The sequence below is a fragment of the Dromiciops gliroides genome, chromosome 1, assembly GCF_019393635.1.
Source record: "Dromiciops gliroides isolate mDroGli1 chromosome 1, mDroGli1.pri, whole genome shotgun sequence".
Classification (NCBI taxonomy): domain Eukaryota; kingdom Metazoa; phylum Chordata; class Mammalia; order Microbiotheria; family Microbiotheriidae; genus Dromiciops; species Dromiciops gliroides.
In genome coordinates this window covers 597,063,155-597,090,854 of record NC_057861.1, presented here as the reverse complement: position 1 = coordinate 597,090,854, position 27,700 = coordinate 597,063,155, and the positions used below count along the sequence as shown (strand labels likewise).

At 40.1% G+C, this 27,700-nt stretch overlaps 2 protein-coding genes across 7 annotated transcripts in view; one reads left to right on the top strand and one right to left on the bottom strand.

Annotated features, from left to right (window-relative positions):
• ANKS3 (ankyrin repeat and sterile alpha motif domain containing 3) overlaps window positions 1–12,628 on the bottom strand; it is a 46,595-nt gene extending 33,967 nt beyond the window's left edge. The window contains exons 1-2 of one of the 3 annotated variants that reach the window (XM_043987858.1): window positions 12,489–12,628; window positions 6,076–6,247 (exon numbers count right to left, since the gene is read on the bottom strand). In XM_043987858.1, the coding sequence (XP_043843793.1) occupies window positions 6,076–6,245 (170 nt within the window). In that variant the 5' untranslated portion in view covers window positions 6,246–6,247; window positions 12,489–12,628. Of the gene's footprint in view, window positions 1–6,075; window positions 6,248–12,119; window positions 12,408–12,488 lie in introns of those variants that run through there. The other 2 variants (XM_043987868.1, XM_043987876.1) reach the window with 2 other exon arrangements.
• Window positions 12,629–13,147: 519 nt separating this feature from the next.
• Window positions 13,148–27,700, top strand: part of DNAAF8 (dynein axonemal assembly factor 8) — a 36,659-nt gene continuing 22,106 nt past the window's right edge. For 2 of the 4 annotated variants that reach the window (XM_043987934.1, XM_043987914.1), the window contains exons 1-4: window positions 13,148–13,274; window positions 19,027–19,216; window positions 23,172–23,270; window positions 27,179–27,700. In XM_043987934.1, the coding sequence (XP_043843869.1) occupies window positions 19,082–19,216; window positions 23,172–23,270; window positions 27,179–27,700 (756 nt within the window). In that variant the 5' untranslated portion in view covers window positions 13,148–13,274; window positions 19,027–19,081. Of the gene's footprint in view, window positions 13,275–14,913; window positions 15,010–19,026; window positions 19,217–23,171; window positions 23,271–27,178 lie in introns of all 4 variants that reach the window. The other 2 variants (XM_043987920.1, XM_043987929.1) reach the window with 2 other exon arrangements.

The window sequence follows — 27,700 nt, the reverse complement described above, 5'->3', positions numbered from 1 at the left end:
TAGAATCAAAGAATTTGAGAGTTCAAAGGAATCTCGGCAACCATCTAGTCCAACTCATATACAAAATTAATCCCCCTAGGACACATTTAACTTTCATAAGGCTAGACCTTTTATCTCTACCTCTTCTGTATCAGAAAACTGCCATCCCTCTCAGACGAATGGTAAAAACAGGAAAATGGCAAGAAAATGAGCTTCTTCTTTTTTCTGTCGGCTCCTTCCTGCTCCCAGGAAGCCTCCATTCCTACTCCAGCATTCCAGCCAGCTTCACCCAATTCAGTAAAAGATCAAGCCATTTACCCCTCTGAATCCTCTCAGTCCATAGTACAAAGCATCGTGACTCTGGTCAGTAATGACAAACAAAGCAAAAAAGTTAAATTTTAAATTTTAAAGGATGTGCTTCTGTTTGCCAGTCTTTTCATTTAACTCTCAGCCCTTTGTGGCAATAACTATGGACTTTGGGAGAGCAGGATCCAAATAAAAAGATTATTTTCTGGCCAAGAAGTTAAGGCTGAAAAGGTTGTTCTATACTTTAGGGTATAAGAAGTCTGATGAAAAGCAGTCTTTTAGGGAGTACAAAAAGTAGACAAATATCACTAATGAATATCTATGTAAAATATCAAACAAAATGTTTGTCAAAAGGCTAAAATAGGGGCAGCTAGGTGGCACAGTAGATAAAGCACCGGCCCTGGATTCAGGAGGACCTGAGTTCAAATCCAGCCTCAGACACTTAACACTAGCTGTGTGACCCTGGGCAAGTCACTTAACCCCAATTGCCTCACCCAAAAAAAAAAAAAAGGCTAAAATAGCATATTAAAAGGATTGTGATTTATGACCAAGTCTTATTTATACTAGGAATGTAGGATTCACAAAATCAGAGATTTAGAGCTGGAAGAGACCTGGGTTCAGATTTAGCCTCAGATCTAGGAGTGATTTTTGGCAAGTCACTTAACCTGAGACTCAGTTTCATTATAAAGTAAAGATTTTAAAAGGATCTGTATTGTTACAAATTCTACTTGACTCTGTAAAATTAAAATGCCTAAGATATGGGCTAGTATGTTGTACATATATATTGGGTATCATAATGCTTACCCTCTCAATGGGTAGGGGAGGGACTATAAGGAAGAAAAGAATTTGGAATTCAAAATTTTAAAAATGAATGTTTAAAAATACCTAACAAATGATACTAAGTATTTTTAAAATTATTTTGTATTATGAACTAGAAAACCATCAATAAACATAAACATCTCCATATATAATGGCTATAAAATGAGTACTAGATATGAAACTAGGACTGTTACACACAACTTGCTTTTTAGATATGTCTACAAATTTTAAATAATAGTGCCAATATTATTCTGCTTATCTGTGTCCCCTTCTGAAATTCCTTCTGCTCAATTTTGTATATTGAATTTAACAGATATCTCTCTGCTGACAGTTCTCTGATTTACTTATCCAGCCCTAAACTCCCGACTTGCATTTCCAACTACCTACTGAACATTTCACACCAAATGCCCCAAAGACATCTTAAATTCAACAAATGCAAAAGTGAATTCATTAACTTTCCCCCTAAAACCCCCACCCCTTATGAACTTCCCTATTGCTGTCTGGAGCACCATCAGTTCAGTCACCTAGACTCAAATCTTAGGTGTTATCCTCAACCCCTCACTCTTCTCACCTCCCCATAGCCAATCGGTTGCCACGTCTTGTCAATGTTACCTTCATAACATCTCTCCTATATGCCTCCCTTCTTTTCTCTGACACTGCAACCACCCTTCCTACCCCAAGTCTCTCCCTACTTCACTCCATCCTTCAACTCAGCTGTTGTATTAATCTTCCTAAAGTATTGGTCTGACCATGTCACCTTCCCTAGTAAATAAATCCCAGTGGTTTCCTATCACATGCAGGATCAAATATAAAATCCTGTTTGGTTTTCAAAACCCTGCATAAGGGGGCAGCTAGGTGGCGCAGCGCATAAAACACAGGCCCTGGATTCAGGAGGACCTGGGTTCAAATCTGGCTTCAGACACTTGACACTTACTAACTGTGTGACCCTTAACCTTCATTGCCCTGCAAAAAAACAAAACAAAACAAAATAAAACAAAAAACCCTTCATAACATGGCCCCCTCCTACATTCCCACCCATGTACTCTACAGTCCAGTAACATTGGCCTCCTTCCCTTCTTTGCACAAGACACTCCATTTCCTAACTCCCTACATTTTCATTGACTGTCCCTGACATTTGGAATTCTTTCTATCCTAATTTCTGCCTATCTTCCTTCCTAATGCCCCCCAGTGCTAGTGACTTCCCTTTGTTGATTATCTCCAACTTATCCTTTATGTATCTTTCTGTAAAAGTTGTTTGCACGGGGGCAGCTAGGTGGCGCAGTGGATAGAGCACTGGCCCTGGATTCAGGAGGACCTGAGTTCAAATCCAGCCTCATACAATTTACACTTACTAGCTGTGTGACCCTGGGCAAGTCACTTAACCCCAATTGCCTCACCAAAAAACAACAACAACAACAAAACACAACAAAAGTTGTTTGCATGATCTCTCCCCCATTATACTGTGAGCTCCTTGAGAGCAGGAGCTGTCTTTATGCCTGTCTTTGTATCCCTAGTGTTCAGCACAGGGTCCAACACATAAAAGGCACTTATTAAATGGTTGTTGACTTAACTTGACACCAAATAAAATGAGCATTTCCATGTACATAGTAAAACAGAAAAAGATGATTTTATAGAAAACTGAAAATTTTAATTACTTACAACTAGCTTTTTTATTAGTATATAATAAATTCAACACATAATTTTCAAAGCAGTCACTGCTTATCTATAGTCCTTCTAGACTGGCTATATCTTTAGCAGAAGTTGATGGTTAGACCAATCACATTAAGATGCTTTCTTGAAAAAGAGAAATCGAGAGGCAACTAGGTGGTACAGTGGATAAAGCACAGGCCCTGGATTCAGGAAGACCTGAGTTCGAATCTAGCCTCAGACACTTACTAGCTGTGTGATCCTGGGCAAGTCACTTAACTCCAATTGCCCCACAAAGAAAAAAAGAAAAAGAAAAAGAAAGAAAGGGAAAGGAATTACACGGACAAAAATATTTATAGCAGCTCTTTTGGTGATGGCAAAGAACTGGAATTTCAGGGGATGCCTGTCAGTTGAGGAATGACTGAACAATTTGCGGTATATGATTGTGATGAAATACTTTTGCACTATAAGAAATGACAAGGGGGGTGCTTTCAGAAAAACCTTTTGGAACATGAACTGATGCAAAGTGAAATGAGCAGAGCCAGGAGAACATTGTACACAAAATAGCAATATTGTAATGATGATCAACTGTGAAAGACTTAGCTATTCTGATCAATAAAATGATCCATTATAATTGCAGAAGACTCATGATGAAAAATGTTATCCACTCCCAGAGAACTGATGAACTCTGAGTGTAGACTGAAGCATATTTTTTTCACTTATAATTTCACTTTTTTCATTTAAAAATTTTTCCTACCCTTGTTTTTTAGGGGGCCAGGGAGGAACAACATGGCTAAATGTGTTTTGCATAATTTCATATGTATAATGGGTATCATATTGCTTACCTTCTCAATGGGTGGGGAGGGAGGTGGAGGAAGGGAGAGAATTTGGAACTCCAAAAAATGAATATTTTAAAAAATGATGCTTTCAGTTATAAATGACAGTTTGAAGGCCTAGGGAAAATTCTGAAGTACATGAAGTCTGTCTCTGCGGTCTTCACACCCTTTCAGTCCCAATCTTTTCTCTGCTTCCCTTCAGGAACCCACCCTTTGTCCATTCTTGCAGGTCTTAACTCTTAGCTCTCACATTGCATCTGCTTCTTCACCTGCTTTGAACTCCCTACACTTCTTTTTTTTTTTTTTAAGTGAGGCAATTGGGGTTAAGTGACTTGCCCAAGGTCACACAGCTAGTAAGTGTTAAGTGTCCGAGGCCGGATTTGAACTCAGGTACTCCTGACTCCAGGGCCAGTGCTCTATCCACTGTGCCACCTAGCTGCCCCTCCCTACACTTCTTAACTCACCACCATGCTGCTAACTCAAGCACTAATGGACTCTATCTCCCTCAGCTTCCTTTCCCCTTGAATTGGAAGGCTGGAGGGTAGAGTCTTCCTTTATAGAGGGCAGAAACTAGACTCTCAGTTTTCTTCACTTTGCCATTGGCTGCCCTGCCTAATTTCAACTCCATGGAACAAGACTCTGGGTACCCTCTGGCGTTCCTCCCTCCCCTTTCCCCTTTCTTTTTGCGTTTTGTCTCCCCTTTTAGTCTGTAAGCTCCTTGAGGGTAAGGATTTTATTTCTTTGTATTAATTATATTCCCAGCACTTGGTACAGTGCCTGGCACATAGTAAGCACTTAATAAATGTTTATTGGAAATTGTAGCTATCAGAACTCACCTAAGTTAATTAACCTCCCCATGGGTCTTTGTATTTTAATTAGTTGTTGTTTTTGAGTCATTTTTGTCAGTTGCTTCTAACTCTTTGTGACCTCATTTGAATTTTTCTTGCCAAAGATACTGGAATGGTTTGCCATTTCATTCTCTGGATCATTTTACAGATAAGGAAACTGAGGTGATGTTAAGCAACTTGCACAGGGTCACACAAATAGTAGGTCTGTGGGGCCAGATCTGAATTTACAAAGAAAAGTCTTCCTGACTCCTGGCCCAACACTCTATCCACCTCACCACCTAGCTGTTCCTTGTATTTTAACAGGGTAATGTCAAATAATGGTCTAATGAGGAAAACAACCTGCAAACAACTATGTACAAACAAGATATACACAAATTGGAAATAATTTAAAGAGGAAAGGCACTAGCATTAAGGCCTTCAAAACCTGAATGAATTAATCACTAAGTAGGAACATGGAAAACAGAAGGAGATATTTCTGAACAAAGAGGTCTGCTTAAGTCCTTCAAATCATAATTGCCTTCCTATAAACTCACATTTCTATGGTGTTTTAAGGTCTACAAAGTACTTTCACCATAACATCCTTGTCAGGTAGGTAGTATAAGTATTATTAGCACCATTTTATAGTTAAGAAATTTGAGGCTCACAAAGAGGATATGATATGTCCATGGCCATGAAGCTACTAAATTCAAACCCAAGTCATACTCAATAGGTAAGCCACGTACACATGAGATCAGCCCTCATAAAGGAGGAATATCTCCTAAGAAAAACTTCAGAAGGCTCCAATTCATTGCCCTTTGACAAATTACACATTTACTAGAATAGTTAATTATTTTTTCAAGAGGCTATTTTTTCAGGGGGCATTTTGCTGGTGCTTTTAAGGTTTTGCTTCTTCAGTTCCTCAGAAATCAGAAAAATTACCTATATGGTCATGGCTGGAATTTTGGCGCAAAACCAGAGGAAATTAAATACAATCTGTGAAAACACTGTCACATATATCAAGAGGCTGAGTTTTGCTGTTGAGAGAGCCCTGATTTAGAGTTAGAAGACTCTGGTTTGAAGTCTAGCTCTTCTGTTCACCATGGGCAAATCATTTCACTGGTCAAACTTCAGTTTTATGAACTGTCAAATGAAAGGACTAGCTAGACTAGACAGTCTACACAGCTCTAAATCTTATGAAACTTAGGAAAGATTTTAATACTCAAAAAAGTTCACATTTAATATTTCAGAGAGGGATATATTGCTAGCACTGACATTTTCTCACTCTATTTACACTGGATTGAAGCCCATGGTTCCCTAACAGTATGATCCAATTTCAAACTTAGACTTTGGTAGGGAGGGAATTAGTTAAAAAATTTTGCAAGTCTTAAACAGAAGCTACAGAATTACACAGTGTTGAAAATAAAGCACAAACATTTATCAATCCAAAGGTCTTTTTCATTAGTTTTCCCCTCCTGTCCTTAATTACTAAGAATAGAACCCACCTCATTTCCTACTTTTCTAGCAAAAATAATTTACGGCCCGGAGGCAAGTGAGCATTCATTCACCCAACACAGTTATTGCGCAACTACGATTTGCAAAGAAATGTGGAGTCAAAAGAGAAAAATCTAAGAGAACGAACATTTCCCAGTGTGATGTCTTACCGCTGAATACATTCCTTCACCACTTCGTACTGCCCAATTGAAGACGCTGTATGAATATCCAGGGGAACATCCAACTCTTCTCGACAAACTAGATGACCTGGTCCGTGCCATATGGATAAACTACGGTTGAGCAGCTCAGATTCACTGGCTTCATCACTAAGCTCTGACATCTCTATAGTGAAAGAGAACACAGAAAGTTTGTGTTTTTCCCATTCTGAGTGAATTTTTAATATCCAAATGCTAATTCCCAAAAGAGTTCAAATTCAGTGCTCTGATAATAAGGCTGACTTGGTATATGTGTGCATATATACATATATGTGTATGTATATATATCATCCTGTGGTTTGATTATCTCCTTCACCCACCTTTCACATGGCTGTCATATCAGCGTATTGAGCCATTATATTCAAGAAAGTTAGCTATAACAAAAAATTTCCACATACAGAATTTCATTTTCCCTCCAATTTTCATTTTAAATACTCAGCAGCTAGACGATGTTTAGTCCGCATAGACTGCATAATCTATTTGAAAGGATTCCCAACCCATCAGCTCTAGACAACTTTTGTCATCTCAGTGGGTTATTCCATCATTCCAATGGAGGAAATTTGGATTCTACAATATTGAAAAGACAGAAATCTGAAACTGCCACAACTACAATTCTTTTAGCTAAGTAGGTGCTATATCTGTCCTTGTTTCGTCAATTTCAAGAAATAGAAATTAAATGATCTTATTAAAAGGAGATATCTGAGGGGGCAGCTAGATGGCGCAGTGGATAGAGCACCGGCCCTGGAGTCAGGAGGACCTGAGTTCAAATCCGGCTTCAGACACTTAACACTTACTAGCTGTGTGACCCTGGGCAAGTCACTTAACCCCAATTGCCTCACTAAAAAAAAGGAGATATCTGTGCAGTATCCTTGGAGAAAATCTTTTCTAAAAGTTGGAGAAAGATCATTTCTCCATCACATTTTACAAGGCATCCACATGATGAACCACATCACTGAATGCTTCTCACAGTTACTGACTCGTGAACTAAAATATGCCCCAAGTGAATTTACTTAGTGTTTGAAGCAAATGAACTATCTCACTCAGCACTGTATTTTGTGCCCAAATATATTAGGAAATAAAGATTTATTAAGTTATCAAACAATATAACCATATAAATTACCAGTCACTCTCTGGGAATTTATAAAGCAGAATTACAAGGATTAGTTCTTAAAAACAGTCAAGCTTTGATAAAACAAAGCCTTTTAACATGAGGAGGAAGCTCTGGCCAGTATTGTGCTTCATCAACTGTTCTCCAAAGTACTATTCTTGGATAACTAGTTATCCAAGACTAACATTTCCAAAAGGCTCCAATTGAGCCTTATTAACTCTTTAAGTGCTCCAAGATTTGTACTAGTTAACTTCAAGACTTCTGTAACTAAAATATAACTTTTAAGGGGCAGCTAGGTGGCGCAGTGGATAGAGCACCAGCCCTGGAGTTAGGAGGACCTGAGTTCAAATTTGGCCTCAGACACTTGACACTTTCTATCTGTGTGACCCTGGGCAAGTCACTTAACCCCAATTGCCTCACTTTAAAAAATGTATGTATGTATGTATGTATATAACTTGTGATTCTATGATGGTTGGATAAAACTTGTATTTTAGGAGTCACTGGATTTGGCTCTTACTAGGATAGACACAAACCTGTAACCAAATTCATAAAGTATGACTATAAATAGCTCCTTCAACTAAGCTACAAAGCACATTTTATTCCATTGCCTGAATCACAGAATCAAAGAACTTTTGCGCTAAAGAGAAGGTAGAGGGAGCAGCTAGGTGGCGCAGTGGATAAAGCGCCGGCCCTGGATTCAGGAGTACCTGAGTTCAAATCTGACCTCAGACACTTGACAATTACTAGCTGTGTGACCCTGGGCAAGTCACTTAACCCCCACTGCCTTGCAAAAAAAAAAGAGAGAGAGAGAGAGAGAGAGAAGATAGAGATGATCTAGTTCAACCTATTCACTTCACAAAGGAGGATACTGAGATGCACAGAAATGAAGCAACTTGCCAAGGTTACCCACAGTTCCTATTTAGGAAAAAGAAGCACCTCTAACTCAGTCTAACAGATGCTGGTTGGATATTCAATTCACCAAGCATTCAATAAAAATCTACTATGTACTGGGGCAGCTAGGTGGTGCAGTGGATAGAGCACTGGCCCTGGAGTCAGGAGGGCCTGAGTTCAAATCTAGCCTCAGACACTTGACATTTACTAGCTGTGTGACCCTGGGCAAGTCACTTAACCCCAAATGCCTAACCAAAAATAAAATTAAATTAAAAAAAAAAGAATCCACTATGTACAAAAACCACTGTTAGATGCTGGAGATAAAGAAATGAAAAACAATAATTTCTACCCTGACAAGTCTTATGATCTAAACTGTGCTACACATATTTAATGTGATAAAGCCAAATAACAGGTATAGAAAAAGTGCTATGGGGCACCTAGGTGGCGCAGTGGATAAAGCACCAGCCCTGGATTCAGGAGGACCTGAATTCAAATTCAGCCTCAGACACTTAACACTTAATAGCTGTGTGACCCTGGGCAAGTAACTTAACCCTCATTGCCACCCCCTGCAAAAGTGCTATGGAAAAATCACTCAAGGAGGCCATATGATGCAGTGAAAAATAGTGGTGAATTTGAAGACAGAACCTGGGTTCAAATCCTAATTATGACATTTTACTAGCTGTGTGACTTTGGGGCAAGTCACTTAACTTACATAGTCCTCAATTTCCTTCTCTGTAAAATTTGAAGGTTGAGTCAGAAGACCTCTAAGGTGCCTTTCAACTCTACTATGATCCTACTTTTATTTGGGTAGGGAGAAAGGTCAATTAAAACTTCAAGCAGGAGATAGCACCCGATCTTGGGCCTTGAAGTAAGATTTCAAAATTCAGAAATGTGGAAGGACTTAATACAATCTTCCAGGCATGGGGGGCACAGTGTGGCTACATTTCAGAATCAATATATGGGAGGTGAATGAAATAAGACTAGAAAGGTAAGCTAGTGTCAGGTAGTGAAAGGCTTTAAATGCCAAGTTAACCAGTTTGTATTTTGTCCTAGCTCACATACTGACAAAATCATAGATCCTTGATGTATTGACAGTTTATCCTGGAGGCAATGAGGAATTATTAATGGTTTCTGTTCAGTTCAATGACAGCCAGACCTATGTATTAAGAATATTATCTTTACAGGTAGGAGCTCTAGAGAAAGAAGAAAATAAAAGTAGGAAGGGGGAGGGTAAAATTAAGTAAGCTGTGATAGGAGGTCAGGCAAAATGTAATAAGGATATGAACTGGTAGCAACATAAGTGGAAAGAAAAACAGGTACAGAGATCATGTAAAGGTAGAATGGACAAGATTTGTCACCTTAATGGATGTGAAAAATGAGGTAGAGGGAAGAGTCAAAAGAGGAAGATGAGGTTTTGAGAACAAACGACATCTCTTCAACAGAAATAAGGATGGTGGGAAGAGAGGTAAGATATTTAAGACATGAAGAAATAATGAGTTCAATTTGGGATATCTTACATTTGAGGTGCCTATGAAATATTCAGATGGAAATGGCCAGCAAGAAGACAAAAATATAGGCCTGGATTTGAGGAAAGAAATTCTTTATATGCTTACTAATAATTGACATTTATATACCACTTTAATGTTTGTGAAGCACTTTACATGCACGTTCAGTCATATCCAACTCTTCGTGGCCTTGTGGGCCATACTGTCCATGGGATCTTCCTGGCAAAGACACTGGAGTGGTTTAGCTTTTCCTTTTTCAGTGGATTAAGGCAAAGAGAGGTTAAGTGACTTGCCCAAGGCCACACTTCCTGACTCCAGGCCAGGACTCTATCTACTGCGCCACATACCTGCCTCGTTTACATGTATTAGTCATCCGCAAATAGATCCACTTTAACCACAGGACTATGATAAAAAGAATGTAGAACGAGGAAAGGCCAGAGAACAAGGCCTTGGGAGATACCTCTATATAAGAAGAACCAGGGGACAGCTAGGTGATGCAGTGGATAAAGCACTGGCCCTGGATTCAGGAGTACCTGAGTTCAAATCCGGTCTCAGACACTTGACACTAGCTGTGTGACCCTGGGCAAGTCACTTAACCCCCATTGCCCTGCAAAAAAAAAAAAAAAGAAGAAACTCCAAAATAAGAGTTCAGATAGGCAGGAAATGGCAAAGTTTACTAAGCTGACATGAGGATCACAGATCTACTGCCCTAAAGGACTTCAGAGGGCATCTAGTTCAATCCTATTATTTTACAGATTAGGAAGCTTTCTCCAAAGAAGTGTCTCCAAGATCAGAGAATGAGTAAGTAGCAAAAGCAGGGATTTGAAGCCAGGGTCTTCTGGCTCTAAATCTCATTCCACTGCACTATGCTGCCTCACCTCTACAATGCCTGGTAATGGAGCAGACTGGGAAAAAAAAAATTTAACAGCCTGTTTACTTTGGTAATGAAACTTTCCCAAGAGTTGAATAGTGCTGGTCATTAATGAACAGATAATAAACATTTTGTTATGAGAATTATTTATCCTAGAAACCTTGTCTATATTATGATCAATTCATTTGTTTACTGGTTGAATCAAGAAACTGATAGTCTCCTCAGCTACTATTGTGAAAAAGGGGTGTGAAAAAGACAAGTTGAGGGGGCGGCTAGTAGCTAAGCACCGGCCCTGGATTCAGGAGTACCTGAGTTCAGATCCGGCCTCAGATACTTGACACTTACTAGCTGTGTGACCCTGGGCAAGTCACTTAACCCCCAATGCCCCTCCAAAAAAAAAAAAAAAAGACAAGTTGAAATAAAAAAACAAAAGAGGAGAAAAAAAAGTCCATAAAAGTAAATTTTAGGGGTGATTCAAATATTAGCCCAATACAGCAGTATAATTATTGCTATAATTTATGCTACCAAAAAGATGTCTAGGGGCAGCTAGGTGGATAGAGCACCAGCCCTGGATTCAGGAGGACCTGAGTTCAAATCGGGCCTCAGATACTTGACATTTACTAGCTGTGTGACCCCGGGCAAGTCACTTAACCCCAATTGTCTTGACAAAAAAAAAGAAAAAAATTCTAAAAAATAAAAATAAAAAAGATGTCTAAGCAATAAGCCTACTTAGTGGAATACCAGCTTGATTTTGGTAAGTTGTTTGCAATACTTTATAATAGAAGCAGAATAAAATACTGACAGGTAAAAGGACAGAACTGTTACTAAGTTTGAAGCTACCTTCTGCAAGGAATAGTGACCTTGGGCAAATCACATCTCTTAATCTGGTCTCATAAACTGTTGAAATAAACCAGTGGTTCTTAACCCGGGACTCATTCACTTAAAACTATTTTGACTATTTTATTTCAACAAAATTGGTGTTTTCTAATCTTATGTATTTTATTTTATGCATGTAAAAACATCATTCTAAGAAATCCACCAGACTGCCAAATGGGTCCATGACACACAAAAAAGCTAAAATCTCCTGGATTAAAAAATAACTGACATTTACCTAGCACTTTACAGTTCTGCAATCAATCAATCAATCAAAACAATAGCTACCTAGCATTTATATAGCAATTAAGTATTTGCAAAGAGTTTTAAAAATACCACATTTTATCCTCACGAGAACCCTGAAAGTAGGTGCTATTATCACCATTTTACAGATGAATAAACTGAGACAGACACCTTGCAGCAAAACACTTTGCATATACTATTTCTTTAATTCCTCATAACAACTAATTTTTTTTGGTTTTGTTTTTGCAGAACAATGAGGGTTAAGTGACTTGCCCAGGGTCACACAGCTAGTAAGTGTCAATTGTCTGAAGCTGGATTTGAACTTAGATCCTCCTGAGTCCAGGGCTGGTGCTTTATCCATTGCACCACCTAATAACAACTATTAACAGCTAGGTGGTGATGTGGAGGAGGTGCTGGACTTGAAATCGGGAAGCACTTAGTTCAAATTCATTTTACGTACGTGCCCTTGGCCAAATCACTTAATTTCTATTTTCGTCAATTTCCTCACCTGTAAAATAGGCATACTGACAGCATTACCTCCCATGGTTGTTTCGAGAATAAATGACAAAACCTCTTTGCAAACCTTAAGGCTGTAATTTTTATCCCCATTCTACAAATGAGGAAACTGAGGCTTAGAAGGATCGAGGGGATTTGCTCAGGGTCACGAAGCTAGGAGGTGTAAGAGGCAGCTTGGGTCAAAGTCCAGCGCTGTCCACTCGGGCAGACCGCCTCTATTGATCCCTGAGGTCCCTTCCAGCACTGAGCGTCTGCAGACAGCTCCACGTCATTCCCGCCTCCTGCCGAGCGGGCTCAGCATTCAGGCCGCTGGGGCCGATCTGGGCACAGGCAGGCAGGTGCCCCCACCCCAAGGTGGTACCTGCGCTGGGGACTCATGAGCCTCGAGGCCTCCGTCGGGCCGGGGCCAAGTCCAACGACAACGGTCCTTCCTCAGCTCCCTCTGCCAGTGACGAAAAGGCCCCCACGCTGCGGACTCAGGAAACGAAGAGGAAATCGGCCCGCCGGTCACCTAGCGCCCACATGCGCCGACAATCCCTTCCCAGCCGGCACAGCCACAAGGCGAGCCCCCAACCTTGCCTTTGGCGACCGTGACTCCGCCAGGGCCCAAGGAAGAGGAACAAGTGCCCGGCTCCACGCCTTGAAAAGAGCCCAACGCACAGACAGCCGCTCCAACGCCCGGAACCCACACCCAGGGCCCCACGCCGGAAGTGATTGGAGGGACGCAGGGGACGCTGGGACTCTTAGTTTCCCCTTACGCTTCCTCCGATCCTTGGGACTGAAATTTCAAGTCTCAGATCTGTCGGAAAAACTCATGCCTATCTAAGTGTTTGACGTACGGTCAACCAGTGAAAAGTTAAAAAAATACTAAGCCCCACCTACTAGGCCGGGGCCAAGTAAGCCAATTGTATTTGAAGAGTGGGCGGGACCCTAACGGTCTTGGAAAAAAGAATAGAATAAAGAAGAGGGAAAAAACGCTAACGGAAGGAAAACAAAAGGAATTTGCAGAAGTAAAAGAATTTTATCGTGTAGCCTCGGCTCGGAGGGAAGGGATGCGCCTTTGATGACGTGTTCCTATTCGGAGTATAGTCCGTGCTATATACCCCTTACAGGACACAGTGAGAGGTTGAAGTAAAAGAAAATCGAGGTAAGTTGAGGGGATCCCAGTTTCACCTGCAGGCAAAGGTGTCGCATGCTTAGGAAAAGAAGTAGAAAGAGAAAGGATGGAAAGGTGTGAGAAAATAACAAGCAGCCTTTCGCTCCCCCAAATGTAAAAGAAGAAAGAACAGCTTGGGAAGGCAGTTAGCGTCCGGTTGCCATGGTAATAGTCGGCTTAGTGGTTCACGTGGTAAGGAGTTGAAGTAAGCCAGGAAAGAGGCATGATTCTATCCCCTCACCTCCCTTCCACCCCTCCTCAACGGTAAACTCAAAAATAATCTATTAATCGATGATAATTTTTTTAATGCATTGTCAGATCTCAGCTCTAGCTTACTTCTGCAACTAGAACGTTGTAGGGCTGTGCTCAAGTCACTGCCATTCATTCAGCAACATTATTGTTCGCATGGCACTGTGCTACTTGCTGGACCAAGGACAGACGCCCCCCCCCCCACCGAACCCCCCTCGTGCCTGCACGTTTGATCTCAAAACCCTGTTTTCTGTGAAATAATAAATTAGCTCGGACAGTGTCTCACAGGGTTGTTTTAAGGGTGAGATTACATATGTGAAAATGCCATAAGAAAGTAAAGATTGCTATGCAAATGTAAACATTCATTAAATTATTGGTTTTATTATTATGACTGCATTGGTGGAAGGAATTTCCACACCAGGAGTTCCTTATGCCAATGATATCACAGGTCTAGAGGATACAGGGTGTTCCCAAAATCATTGCAGTTTAAAGTTTAAATATCTTTTTAATAGCCAAAGCATCTTAAAAATGCACTTTGGGAACACCCTTAATATATAGATAGAGATATATTTATTTCTACAACTCAAGATAAGACTGTTGTAAATAATTGTTTGATCAGTCTACAATTACAATAATCTTTTTGAGCCTGAAGGCAGGCTCAGGACCAGGTAGGTGGTCCCTCAAGCACCTTTCCATTGCTATAATTCTGTGAAAAATGGTGATTTAGCAAATCTGAAATATCCCCAAAATAGAAAGTGTCTCAGATTCTTATAATGTTAGCAAACATGATAGAACCCCAGTTTCACAGCCTCATAGACTGTTAGAGCTAGAAGATAATTTGAACTTAGAGAACATCTGGCCCAATTCCCTCATTTTACAGGTAAGCAATTAAGCCCCAGAGAGGTGAATTGTCTTTTTTCCTGTAGTGTCTAATATTAAATAAAGAGCCTCAGTTCTTTACTATGTCCAATTAGTATATGTCAGTTCAGTTCTATACTTTTTTTATGTGGTCAACATTGTGTTGGCTTTTATGTTCTGGTACTACATGTTATTGACCTGAGGCTTTTCAAGAAATTCAAGGGTGAGCCAGCCATGCTGGGGAAACTAAGTTTAATGGATCTCTTGAGCTCGGGATTTCTGAGCTTTGGTGGGCTAAGCCTGTCAGGTGTCCTCACTAAGTTTGGCATCAATATAGTGAGCCCAGGAGATCAGATTTCCTAAGAAGGGGTAAACTGGACCAGGTCTGAAACAGAGCAAGTTAGAATTCTGGTACTAATCAGTAGTAAGATTGGATTGTAACAAGAAAAGGAGATAAAGGAAAGAAATTCAAGGAAATCATGCCATGATTGGCCAAAATAATGTAATCTGTTACTATAAACAGCCATGATGCCAGAGGACTGTCAGATTTACCATATCTTTGTAAGACACAAGTGTTACATCATCGGCTGCCTGTTGGACTTCTCTACCTGGATATCCTGTAAGCACCTAAAATGGAATTCCTTATCCCCCACCCCAAATGACAACCAGCTCTCTTCCTTATTTCTCTATTACCCCTATTCCAGTCACCCAGATTTACAACCTCAGCATCATCCTAGACTGTCCACTCTCTCTCACCCCACCCCTTATCACTACAAGCTCTCTACAAGCTCTTTGACATCCATCTCCCCTCTCTGCTAGTTATCGCCTTTCATCTGAACTGTTGCCTTAGCTTCATCATTGAACTCTCTGCCATATGTCTGACCATGTCCACTCCTTTGCTGAAGAAGCTTCAATGGTTCTCTATTGCCTCTAGGATAAAATACAAACTCCACTATTTGGCATTGAAAGCCCTTTATAATCTGGGTCCAAACTATCTTTCTTGACGTACCTTAATCTCCCTTTGGACACTCTAGGTTTTGGCCATCTTGGCTTGCTTTTGGTCCCCAATGCACACTATTCCACCTCCATACATTTGCATAGACTCTTCCATATTCTTAGAATTCTTTCCTTTCTCTTAGAATCCCAATCTTCCTTCAAAATACAGTTCATGTACCACTGTCCTCACAAGGTCTTTCATGATTCCCTTCCCTTTTCACCACCCACCCCCTTAGTGTTCTCCCTCTATCATCCCGTACATTCCTTTGGCATGTGTTCATATGTGTGTGTTTCCCCAATGTGGGATGTAAACTCTTTGAAGCTGGGGCTATTTTGAGGGGGTGGGTCTTTGTATTTCCAGAACCTGGCCCAACATTTGGCACTTAGTAGAGAATAACTACTGTAACTGTGATTTCCCTGATGGAAGGATCTCATAGTTGTGGAAACTCCCTCTAGCAATGGAGGCCAGCACCTTCTAGGTCTTAGAGAGTCACCCAGAGCAGTGGTAGTGAACTCAAATAGAAAGGAGAGCCATCTCATATCTAAAATATATAGAGAATTGAATCAAATATATAAGAACACAAGTAATTTCCCAATTGAGAAATGGTCAAAGGATATGAACAGGCAATTTTTAGATGATGAAATTAAAGCTATCTATAGTCATATGAAAAAATGTTCTCAATCACTACTGATTAGAGAAATGCATGTTAAAACTACTCTGAGGCACCACTTCACACCTATTCAATTGGCTAATATGACAAAAAAGGAAAATGATAAATGTTGAAGAAGATGTGGGAAAATTGGAATACTAATGCACTGTTGGTGGAACTGTGAACTGATTCAACCATACTGGAGAGCACTTTGGAACCATGCCCAAAAGACTTTAAAACTGTGTATCTCCTTTGATCCAGTAATACCCCTACTAGGTCTATATCCCAAAGACATCATAAAAAAGGGAAAAGGACCCACATGTACAAAAAGATTTATAGCTGCTCTTTTTGTGGTGGCAAAGAATTGGAAATTGAGGGAATGCCCATCAATTGGGGAATGGTTGAACAAGTTGTGGTATAAGAATGTAATGGAATATTATTGTTCTGTAAGAAATGATAAGCAATAGGGGTCAGCTAGATGGCGCAATGGATAAAGCACTGGCCCTGGATTCAGGAGTACCTGAGTTCAAATCCAGCCTCAGACACTTGACACTTACTAGCTGTGTGACCCTGGGCAAGTCACTTAACCCTCATTGCCCCACAGAAAGAAAGGAAGGAAGAGAGAGAGAGAGAGAGAGAGAGAGAGAGAGAGAGAGAGAGAGAGAGAAACAAAGAAAGAAAGGATAAGCAGGCAGATTTCAGAAAAACCTGGAAAGACTTACATGAATTGAAGCTGACTGAAATGAGCAGAACCAAGAGAACATTGTACACAGCAACAGTAACATTGTGTGATGATCACCTGTGATATACTTAACTTTTCTCAGCAATACAATGATCCAAGACAATGCCAAAAAATGCCCTCCACATCCAGAAAGAGAACTGTGGAATCTGAATACAGATTGAGGCATGCTATTTTCACTTTTGCTGTTGCTTTTTTGTTCTTGTTCTTGTTTATTCTTTCTTGCATTTTTTCCTTTTGTTCTGATCCTCCTTTTACAGCATGAATAATGGGGAAATATATTTAACATGATAGTAATGTATAACCTATATCAGATTTCTGGTTGGCCTCAGGAGTGGGGAGGGAAGGGAGGGTGGGAGAAAAATTTGGAACTCAAAAAATATCTTTACATGTAATTGGGAAAAAAATTAAAAAGAAAAAAAGGAGGGCCATTAAATCTCCTCAAGGATTCCTTCAGGCCACATACTGACTTGGAAAACCACCTATTAACATCATTATTGTTGTTCAGGCTTTTGTAACCCCACTTTGGGATTTTCTTGGCAAAGATACTGGAGTGGTTTGCCAATTGCTCCTCCAGCTTACTTTACAGATAAGGAAACTGAGGCATACAGGGTTAAGTGACTTGCCCAGGGTCACACAGCTAGTGTCTAAAGCCAGATTTGAACTCATGAAGATGAGACTTCCTAATTCCAAGCTCAATTGGGCCACCTAATTGCCCCTTTATTGATGTTATCTATGTTCTATTGTATTTTTATTTATTTTGTTAAATATTTCCCAATGTAAGGGCCAAATTTAATATGGGGGAATTAATTGGGCAGCTCGCCTTAATATTGGGGTAAGAAAGGAAATTAACAGCTTCTTTCAGAAAAAAACAAAACAGGGTTTATTGATGGGAACAAATTTAAAACACAAGTAAGTTTAATAAAAATAGGGACAAAGAAAAAGGGAATAGGAGAAGGAAAATTATATGGCCTGCAATCACACCACCGCCCGGACTCAGCAGTTCCCAAAGAGCAAACAGCTGCATCCCTCCCTCACTCATGCCAGAATGCTTATCTCTTCCCTTCTCCTTCCCAGAAAACACCCCTCCCAACAGGAAACTGGGCAGTCCATACTCGGCCCCAAGCTAATTGGCTGGCAGCCCTGATTGACAGAATTAACAGGCAGTTGCCAGCCTCCCCAGCTTCCAGACTCCAAAGGTCACCTGACTGCCCTCACCAGGCTTCTAGTCATGGTAATTTGGCCAGGCCCATGTAGGCAGCAGTGTGTGGTGATGACGTGAGCTACAGCACCATGGCAACGGTCATAGCCAGTGGATGGAACACCATGCTGACAGGGAGGAGGCTGTGCCTGAGGCCAGCCAGGGTGCCCACTGGGGCTTCTAATTTTAGCCAAAGATGGGGTCATAAAAACTTCAAATCACAATTAATTATTTGCACCAGTTACATTTTAATCAGGCTCAGGCCCCTCTTAGAAGTGTTTTGAGAGTCACAAAGCAGTTTGCAGGCCCATACAAACTGGCTCTGGTTTAGACCCTGGAGAGATTAAGGTGTTCATTTATTTAGCTGGTATTTACTTATTTACCTGGGGTCACTTGATTAGGATGTGTCAGAAGCAGAACTAGACCCTAGATCTGTGTGCCTTCCTGGACAATTCCCTCTATACTATGCCATCTATCTCTTAGAACCCATCCATACAGTAGAGGTTTAATAAATGATTAAGTGAATTAAGTCTATCTTAGATCTTTTGGAGAAGCCAGGAGAGCCTGTGTTGTACAGAAGCAAGATTTTTGGCCTTGAAGTTGAGGGAAATAGCACAGCCATGCCATTAATATTCTGTGTGGTCACAAGGGATGGAAACAGTGTGGTGCAGTGGATAGAGGGCCACATTTGGAGTCAGGTAGGGTTCATCCTTGCCTCCTGTGGCTCAGACTGACTGACTGTGATCTGGGGAAATTCATTTAACTTCTCAGTGCCCTAAGGCGATTCTCTCCATTGCCAAACTACATCAATGGAGGGAGTGTCCACCCTGGGAGTTTGCCAAACTGATGAAATCACAGGTTTGGACCAAACACCACCCACTGTTTCATAGAAATAACTTTAATGATGTGTAATTTGGTTTCTTTGCCTGTAGGATGAAAGGATCGATAACATTTCTAAAAACCTCTAAATTTTATAATTAAATCATCCAAACTCTGACCTTTACGTACATAATCCATTATTGTTTTCTTGCCTTGCCCCCCCCTTTTTAGAGTTATCCTCAAATGATTTCCTGTGGATGGGGTACGTGCATGGTAGTTGTTTCCTATGGCATCGAATGATAAACAAGATCATCTCACTGGCCACAATCAATTGCCTTGCCTATATGATACATCAATGTGGGGATCTATCTTGGCTTCAGTGAAAGAACAGCTCCCATCTTTCGACTCAGATTCTTCCTCGGTAAGTAAAAGTTGCTCAATGTGGATTCTGTGGGTAAAAGAACTTCTTTCCTATGATGAACAGAACATTGACTTAAGTAACCATTTCTCCATATTTTTGTATAGAAGAAGTACTATTCCTCACCTTTTCAATTTTTTTTTTTTTTTTTAGTGAGGCAATTGGGGTTAAGTGACTTGCCCAGGGTCACACAGCTAGTAAGTGTTAAGTGTCTGAGGCCGGATTTGAACTCAGGTACTCCTGACTCCAGGGCCGGTGCTCTATCTACTGTGCCACCTAGCTGCCCCCTTTTCAATTTTGATAAATTTTCACAAATTACAATTAGAGGATATTCATGTTTTCAACTTAGCATAAATAATTTTGTTATCCCTAAATCTTTTCTTAATTCATTTTTCTTTAATTTCTCTCATACACACACACACACACACACACACACACACACACACACACACACTTTTTTTCCATATCCTTCTTTTTCATTCTCTCAATTCATTTACTGTTGCTTGGTTTTCCTAAGCGACATTTCAATGCTCCCAAGCATCCTATTGCGAATTCATGTCACAAGTCATGCTGCTGAACTGAAGATGAGGATGGCCCTTGGCAGAAGCTACTGGCAAAGTTCCACTGGGATGAACTCTATACAAAGAAGCATTCTAAGTGGTCAGTCACACTGTTTTCTGTCCCACTGAATGACCCATAGTGCTTTGCTGATCAGGTTACAACAAATTCATTAAGGCAAAGAATAACAAATAGCAGTTGTTTTCTTCAACTCCATATTTTCTGTAAATCTCTCTGTAAAGAAAAGACATTTATTTTCATATGTAGGCCATTTGCAAAAATAGGAACTTCTTTCTTTGGGCTTCTATTTCCCTATCAATAAGTTAAAGGTGTTGGGATTTTGAACTCTAAGCTAACATTGTTTTGTTTACCACACTTCTTTGGTTGCTAACCACCTCCAAGGACAGCTGAAGTATAATTGAGTTCCTAAAACTATATTTGTTCTCCTGGCAAGCAACTGTCATCCTTCATATGCTCTCACACTTCAATTTAGGTATTACTTGAATTAGTAAGGGCTTAACGTAGAGACACCATACATCAGCAGCAGCTTCTGAACACAGATTGAAACTGTTTTCATAACAAAGCTACCTCCTTTCCAGTTTTCATAAACTCGGACTATCATTTCTAACAAGTTACTCATCAAAGGAAAACGACACCATAATGGTGTCACTGTAATGGGATTTGGCCTATAATATACTTTATGGGGAGACAATGAGGAAGAATGGAAAGGGGGCTTGAGTTAGAATCGGAAGACTTGGGTTTGAATCCCAGCTTTGACTTTATGTATCTGCTGTCTGCCTCATTAGAGTGTAAAATCCTCAAATGCAGGGATTGTCGATTTTGTCTTTGTATTCCCAGTGCCTGACACATAGTAGGTACTTAATAAATGGTTGTTGATTGATTAGCCCTGTGACCATGGTCAAGTCATTTAACCTCTTAGAGCCTGAGGTTCCTCTTCTGTAAAATGGAGATGCTAATACTTATATTACCTGCATCACATGGTTATCCTGAGGAAGGAACTCGCTTTGCAGACTTTAAAGAGCTACACAGAAGTGAGCTATGATGGTGTAATCCATGGCCCAAAGCAGCTCTGGATTCACACAAGCCTGAGTTTGTCTTGGGGGCTCTCAGCAATCCCCCTGCATCTCTTTAGCACATGTCTCTACCCATGGTTTAGCTCAATTGCACATACCCTTAGAAATACCAGAATTTGGTTGATTTCTCTGCAGGAGCTCTTAGCTTCCATGAGGGTCATCAAGGTAACAGAAGATCAAATATCAAATATGTTTTATTTAACCCAGTATAAAATGTAAAGGACTTTACCTCAAGCTCATGAACAGTCAAAACAACTCTCCTTCCTCTACAGGGTTGCTAACAAGTCAAGCAACAACCTCTCCATGCAATCCCTCATTTCTTCAGAGACCTGTACAATACAATATCTCCTCTCCCCCAACCAACCCCTCTCTGAAAAGAGTAAGAACTTATAACTGCTGGAGAAATCAAACCACCCTCCCCTCTGTTGGTCCCACCTTTCCTTGGGACCAGTATAGCCTACATGAACCACAAAACAGTAAAGGGACCGGACCAGCTCTTTCCTTCACATTGTGCCTCCTTGTTCATCCCTTCATGTCTCTGATTATCCGTGTTTCCTCCTCAGACATGGTCCCTTTTGGGGCTGCATGGATACATGGTCCTCCCTCCAGGTGTGCGGGCAGCCTCCGGTCTGTCTGTGTGATTCATCTCCCCGGGAGAATGCTAGCTCCATGCTGCTAATGTCCTTTCCTGCAGGAAGACCTTTCTACTCTCTTCCCTCTCGTGGATGCAGCATCGGTTCAGTAAGAAGAACAGTGGATCTGGAGTCAGAGAATCTGGGTTGGAATCTCAGTTCTGCTATTTGTTACTTTAAAAAACAACAACAACAAAAAAAACCTTTGGACAAGTCTCTGAGCCTCAGTTGTCTTTTTATCAAATGAGGAAGCTACAAGATGAATGCAGAGGTTTCTTCCTCATTTAAATCTTTGGTCTTAGGAAGGAGGAAGGGCTTACCAGGACCTTCTAGAGGCATAGCCGGGCACAACCACTAAAATTATGATTAGGCCTGATTATTGAACAATTAAAAGTTTTCTTAGAGAACTTTATAAAGCTTTCAAAGCACTTAGCTCATGACAACCCTGTAAGGTAGGTAGTGTGAGAGTTATTACACACTTTTTCCATCTTGGGATATTAAAGCTTTGGGAAGTGACTTGCCTGTAGTTACATAGCTAGTAAGAGTTGGAGCTTAGATTCAGATGCACATCTTCTGACTCCAAACCCAGTGACCTTTCACACCACCCCACTGCTCCCTCCATAGTTGGTATAGGGATTCCTAGACTTAACATTCACCCATACACATGAAGAGCTAGCTATGCCAAGGGTGTGTTGCTATAGAATTGTTTCTATGGGGAAATGTGTGATCATTTCCAGATAGCCTGTTTGTAAATTAGGGACTTCCTATATGGTTTATGGCAGGTATTAAATTGCCAGTAATGATAGGCATTGAGCAATCATTGTGATTCCAAAAGTCTAAGATGTGGTTAGTTCTCAGCATAGGAAAACATAATTGACTGAAATTTCCAACTGACTTAGCCATTATTTTATCACAGGAATCATTTGCTTCCTGCCAATGTGTCATGCTATTGCTGACAGTTTTCCTTTTGAAAACCCTGTTGTGGACAGAGTTCAAAAATCAGTCGTCGTTATCATCATCATTAGTCATTATTCACTATCAAGAAGGAATATTTTACTTTGGTTCCAAATTAAGTTTTTACTTTAGATATGCTCCAGTGTGCACCACGGTGGTCTGCACACAGTAGGCACTTACGACACATATATACATATATGTGTGTGTGTGTATAAACATTTTAAAACTTTTTTTGGATAATAAACATTTTTATTTAAAGTTTTAAGTTCCAAATTCCGTCCCTCCCTCCCCTCCCTTCCCCTCTCCCTGAGACAATAAGCAATCAGATATGGTTTATACATGTATAATTATTACAATATATTTTTCGCATGAATGAATGGACCAATGGTTTATTTGCTTATTTACTTTGTTGTTAGGGGAGCTAGAGCTGGAGATATGTGATGGCCACCAGATGGCTCTGTTTCCATTTCTACTGGAAGTAGCAGAGTTAAAACAAACTACAGAAGGTTTGCTTGTAATACGCCTAACCCTGACCTTGGTCATCTTCATCACAATTTTAATACAGGTTGGGCCCCCAAACCATCTTCTGTGAAGGCCACTGGATTGAGCTACTAAGGGTGGGCTCAGAGGGAGTACTGAAAGACCAGAAGCTTCTGGGATTGCCATTTCCCTGTTAACCTCTTCTTGTGCTCATCCTAAATGTCCATTGTTTATTGACAGTCTGATGACGATGATGGGGAATTATTCATCTTCCAGCGAGACGAGGAAGATCTGATTCCAGACTTAACTGAAGAACTGGCAGATGACCCAGATATTCAGGTGCTCCTTATACTCCACCTTTCCCATTTTACTCTTCCAATTTATGACATTGATTCTCCAAGACCCAGCCACTTTTTCTCTGTCTGTAAAACCCAACTTGTTTAATCTGGAAAACTCTGTCAATTTGTGAACCAGTTCTCAAAATGATTCTCATCATTCCTATGTTATGGTTGTTTTGTTTTGTTTTTTGAGGGACAATGGGGGTTAAGTGACTTGCCCAGGGTCACACAGCTAGTAAGTGTCAAGTGTCTGAGGCCGGATTTGAACTCAGGTACTCCTGAATCCAGGGCCAGTGCTTTATCCACTGCACCACCTAGCTGCCCCCCTGTTATCTTAATAACACTAAGCATTAAAATAATATCAATGTTGTGGGTCATATTTCAATTTTAGCAGGATATTTGTTACCACTGTAAGAATACAACAATAAATTTGTTACCACTGTAAGAATACAACAATAAATGAAATTAAAATCAATAAGGTCACATACTGTAAGGGCCTAAAATTCTAGCTATGATGTCTAAAATCTAATGAGTGGTCACCTTAAATTAGAAAACATATAGCACCAATTGTTGGGTATTTAGTATTTATTAAAGTATATTAGGGGTTAGTAAAGAGGAACATGTGGATAAAGTATGAGATTTGCCTGCTCTCCCTATCCTGCCTGTCTCTGCCACCAAGCCCCCATCCAGAAACGAAAAAGGGCTTCACTCCTCCCAGAAGCCTCCTGTGAAATAGGAAACAGGGCCGTCCACACACACACACACACACACACACACACAGCTCCAAGCTAATTGGTTGGAAGCACTGATTGACAGGACCCACAGGGCAGCAAACGTTTCTTTTCAGGCCAGAACTCGAAATGTCCCTCCCAGCAGGAGGTGTCATTCCAATTCACACACGTATAGAATCATTAATGCATACATTAATAAAGTATGCCCTTTATTAATACACATCAATATATGTTCAATGAATAAAATATAAAGAACACAAGCAAATAAATATAGTAGTTAAGAAATTATAATCTTATTTTCCTAGAATTCAAATTCATGCAGGGGCAGAGCCTGTTGACCAGCACTTATTTGTATGGTTATATAAAATTACTTTATATTCTAAGTCTACTATAATGGCTTCCATTTTGTTGCTACAAATCAGAACCATGAAAGAGTAATGGGGATCAGCAAAAAGAAGATAGAATACAGTACATGAAGGATGATAGGGAATTAAGCCATACTCTAGCTATTTCTAGATATTCATTTAAGCTATGGTTTCTATGGAATCCATTGTTTTGATCAGACCCTTTTGGGAGGGCATGCATCTACCTGGGACAGCAACAAAATTATTTAAAGAGTAAGAAAACTCTTTTGAGTCGACCCATCTTCATGCTAAATAGTATAATAGGTAGCACCTTGCTGGGGGCTAGAATGTTACTGGATTGGTACATCAGACCTTCTATTTATGCAGTCTATTAATTAGTTTTGGCCACTAGCCAACAACTAAACCAGATTTTAAAAATACAAAAAGAAAACAAAACAAAACCTAGTCATCCATATTTGACTGTCTTGCTATGGTTAGATCTCTTGTTTTCAGTAAAAACATTTTAGATAACACCTTTACTTTTAAATGTACTGTCATGTAGACACAGCCTTATTGTGTGTGTGTGTGTGTGTGTGTGTGTGTGTGTGTGTGTGTGTGTATATATATATATATTTGGGGGGGGGGCATTGAGGGTTAAGTGACTTGCCCAGGGTCACACAGCTAGTAAGTGTCAAGTGTCTGAAGTTGAATTTGAACTCAGGTCCTCCTGAATCCAGGACTGGTGCTTTATCCACTGTGCCACCTAGCTGCCCCTTATTGTACATATTTAAACAGAAATGAAGAACCAGCTGTTCTCTTCTAAAAATCACTTGATCTGTGGCATTTCCTAGGCCAGGTGAGTTGTCAGTACATCTGCTTTACTTATTTAATTAGCATTATTGATAATGATGTTAATACTTATCATCATCATTCCTCAGATGAATCTAATGGTAACTCATTATAACATCATACCAGTACATGGGAAGTGAGTGAGGAGGCTGCAGTGGAAGGAGCCTTGGATTGGGAATCAGAGGACCTGAGGATGCATCCTGCCTCTGTAACCTGTGTGATCATGGACAAACCCCTTAACCACACTAGGCCTCTTTTTCTTCATCTGTAAAATGAAGGGGCTAAATGATCTCTTAAAATCTTTCCCAGCCATGAATTTATGACCATATGATTCTATGTCCCATTGGCCAACAACATGACAACATTCCATTGTTGGAACAGGAATGTCCTGGTGATATGGCAATGCCTATCGACATGACATGTTCCATTATGTATACCCCATTTACATTAATGCACAAACAAAATAGATTCTTTATTCCTTAAGTCAACAAGTTTAATTGGATACAGCCCCATTCACTTTAGTGTTCCCTTATTTCTACTAAACTTTGCTTATTTATAAGTTTAATATCCACGAATTACATCAGTAGATTCTATTGTATTAACAGCTTTATTAACTAGCATGATAATGCTTCTGTTGGCCAAGGTTCTGTTTTCTTATTCCATCCCAGGTTACTCTAAAATGGGTATTTTGTAAAGCCTTCCTAGGTTTATATTTATAATCTTGGTTTTTTTATTAACCTCTATTTACTTACTACCTCATAGCAACAACATTATGCCTATCACCATGGGTTCAATTGTTTCAAGTCAGACCCTGGCTAAAACAATAGTTTTCATTATTTAAATTCCACAGCCTTGGTATTCTCAAATCAGAAGAAACAGTACTGTAATTTTCGTAGTCAAGTAAGTTTTCCAACCTGCAGCATTTGTAATAGGGTATCATTAAACTGTCCCTGGGGCAGCATTCCTAGAAATTTTGTATTTTGTAGCAGAAGCATCTTAAATCTTAGTACATTCTGTTTCTAGAAATAATAATTAAGTGTATACTTTCTATCTCAGTACCAATATTCTCTTTTTTTTCAAAATTGTTGTTGTTTATTTAATTTTAATTACTTTTTACTTTTTTTTAACTTAAAAGAAAAACATGGGCATTGCTATATTCAAAGCAGAACAGAAAAAAAAGAGGTTTATATACTGAATGATAAAATATAACAGACAAAGACACAGAAAAGGAGATGATTGCATCTGTGGTTATAAAAACTGTACAGTCCTTGCCTGTGGGAGTCACCTGTAGCCTTGTTCAGATGGTTACCTTAACTCTGCTATCTCAGATCAACAGCCATCTTTAACTGTTGTAAACGTGTCTGTCATTAACAACATTTTCAAAAAGGGCAGCTGACTGTCCCATCAGGATACATACATAGGCAGTCTCCAGATCAGCAATTTAGAACCCACAGCACCCTGTTCTAATTTTAATTTGTTTAGCTTTTTACTTTAACTATGCAGAGCATATAGACTTTCCAAGGAGCTCAAATCAAAATTGGAATGTTATGCTTAGTCCGGGTGTAGCTTTAATGAAGCTATCTTTTTGGGGGGTGAGGAGCAGGCAATGAGAGTCAAGTGACTTGCCTAGGGTCACACAACTAGTAAGTGTCAAGTGTCTGAGGTCAGATTTGAACTCAGATCCTCCTGACTCCAGGGCCAGTGCTTTATCCACTGGGCCACCTAGCTGCCCTTAATGAAGCTATCTTTAATGCTCTGTATAAAAACCGACTTCAAAAGAAAGAAACCTGTACATGTTTTATTTCTGGTGCTTTATTTTTCATTCTTGGACAAGGGAGCCTAAAATGCCATCCAGAGTTGTCAGCAGAGACAACCCACAACCTAGAGAACCTGAACAGTGCAAAAATATTAGCATAAAAAGAAGTTAGATTACATTAGATTCTTTTTTAGTGTACTTATAGCACATGACTTTTTTTTTTTCCTAGCAGCTTCTGGAATCTGTGAAGAACTGGTATGGAGGGCAAAAAGGTTCAGCCATTCCTGAAGGGAAAGATGCTAGCAAGACTTTGCTGGTTGGCCCGGTATTTACAGACACTGAAGAAATTCAAACAGGCATTCATCTTAGGATCACTGAAGAAAGTACCAAGTGGCAGAAAGGAGATACCAAGGACTTGTTTAGATCGAGAGGTCAGGCTCTTATCACGGGGCCCCAAGTGGAAGAGTTCCCAACTCTGACCAGTAAAAAAGGTCTCACAACTGACAATTTAGGGATTGGTCGTTTATCTCCCCCTGAAGAGTCAGATTCCACAAGCATAAAAGCTATCAGGAAAGAGAGAAGAAGGATGATAGAGAAGAGCATACTTCACAAGGAAATCAAGGAGCCTCCACTTGACAGTTTAAATCGTTCACAATTCACAAAACCCATAACCCCTGAATCCACTGAGTCAGAAGATATAGAAGAAAAGCTGCCAGCCAAACAGGAAGGCTTGAAACTACGGGCTCTTGAG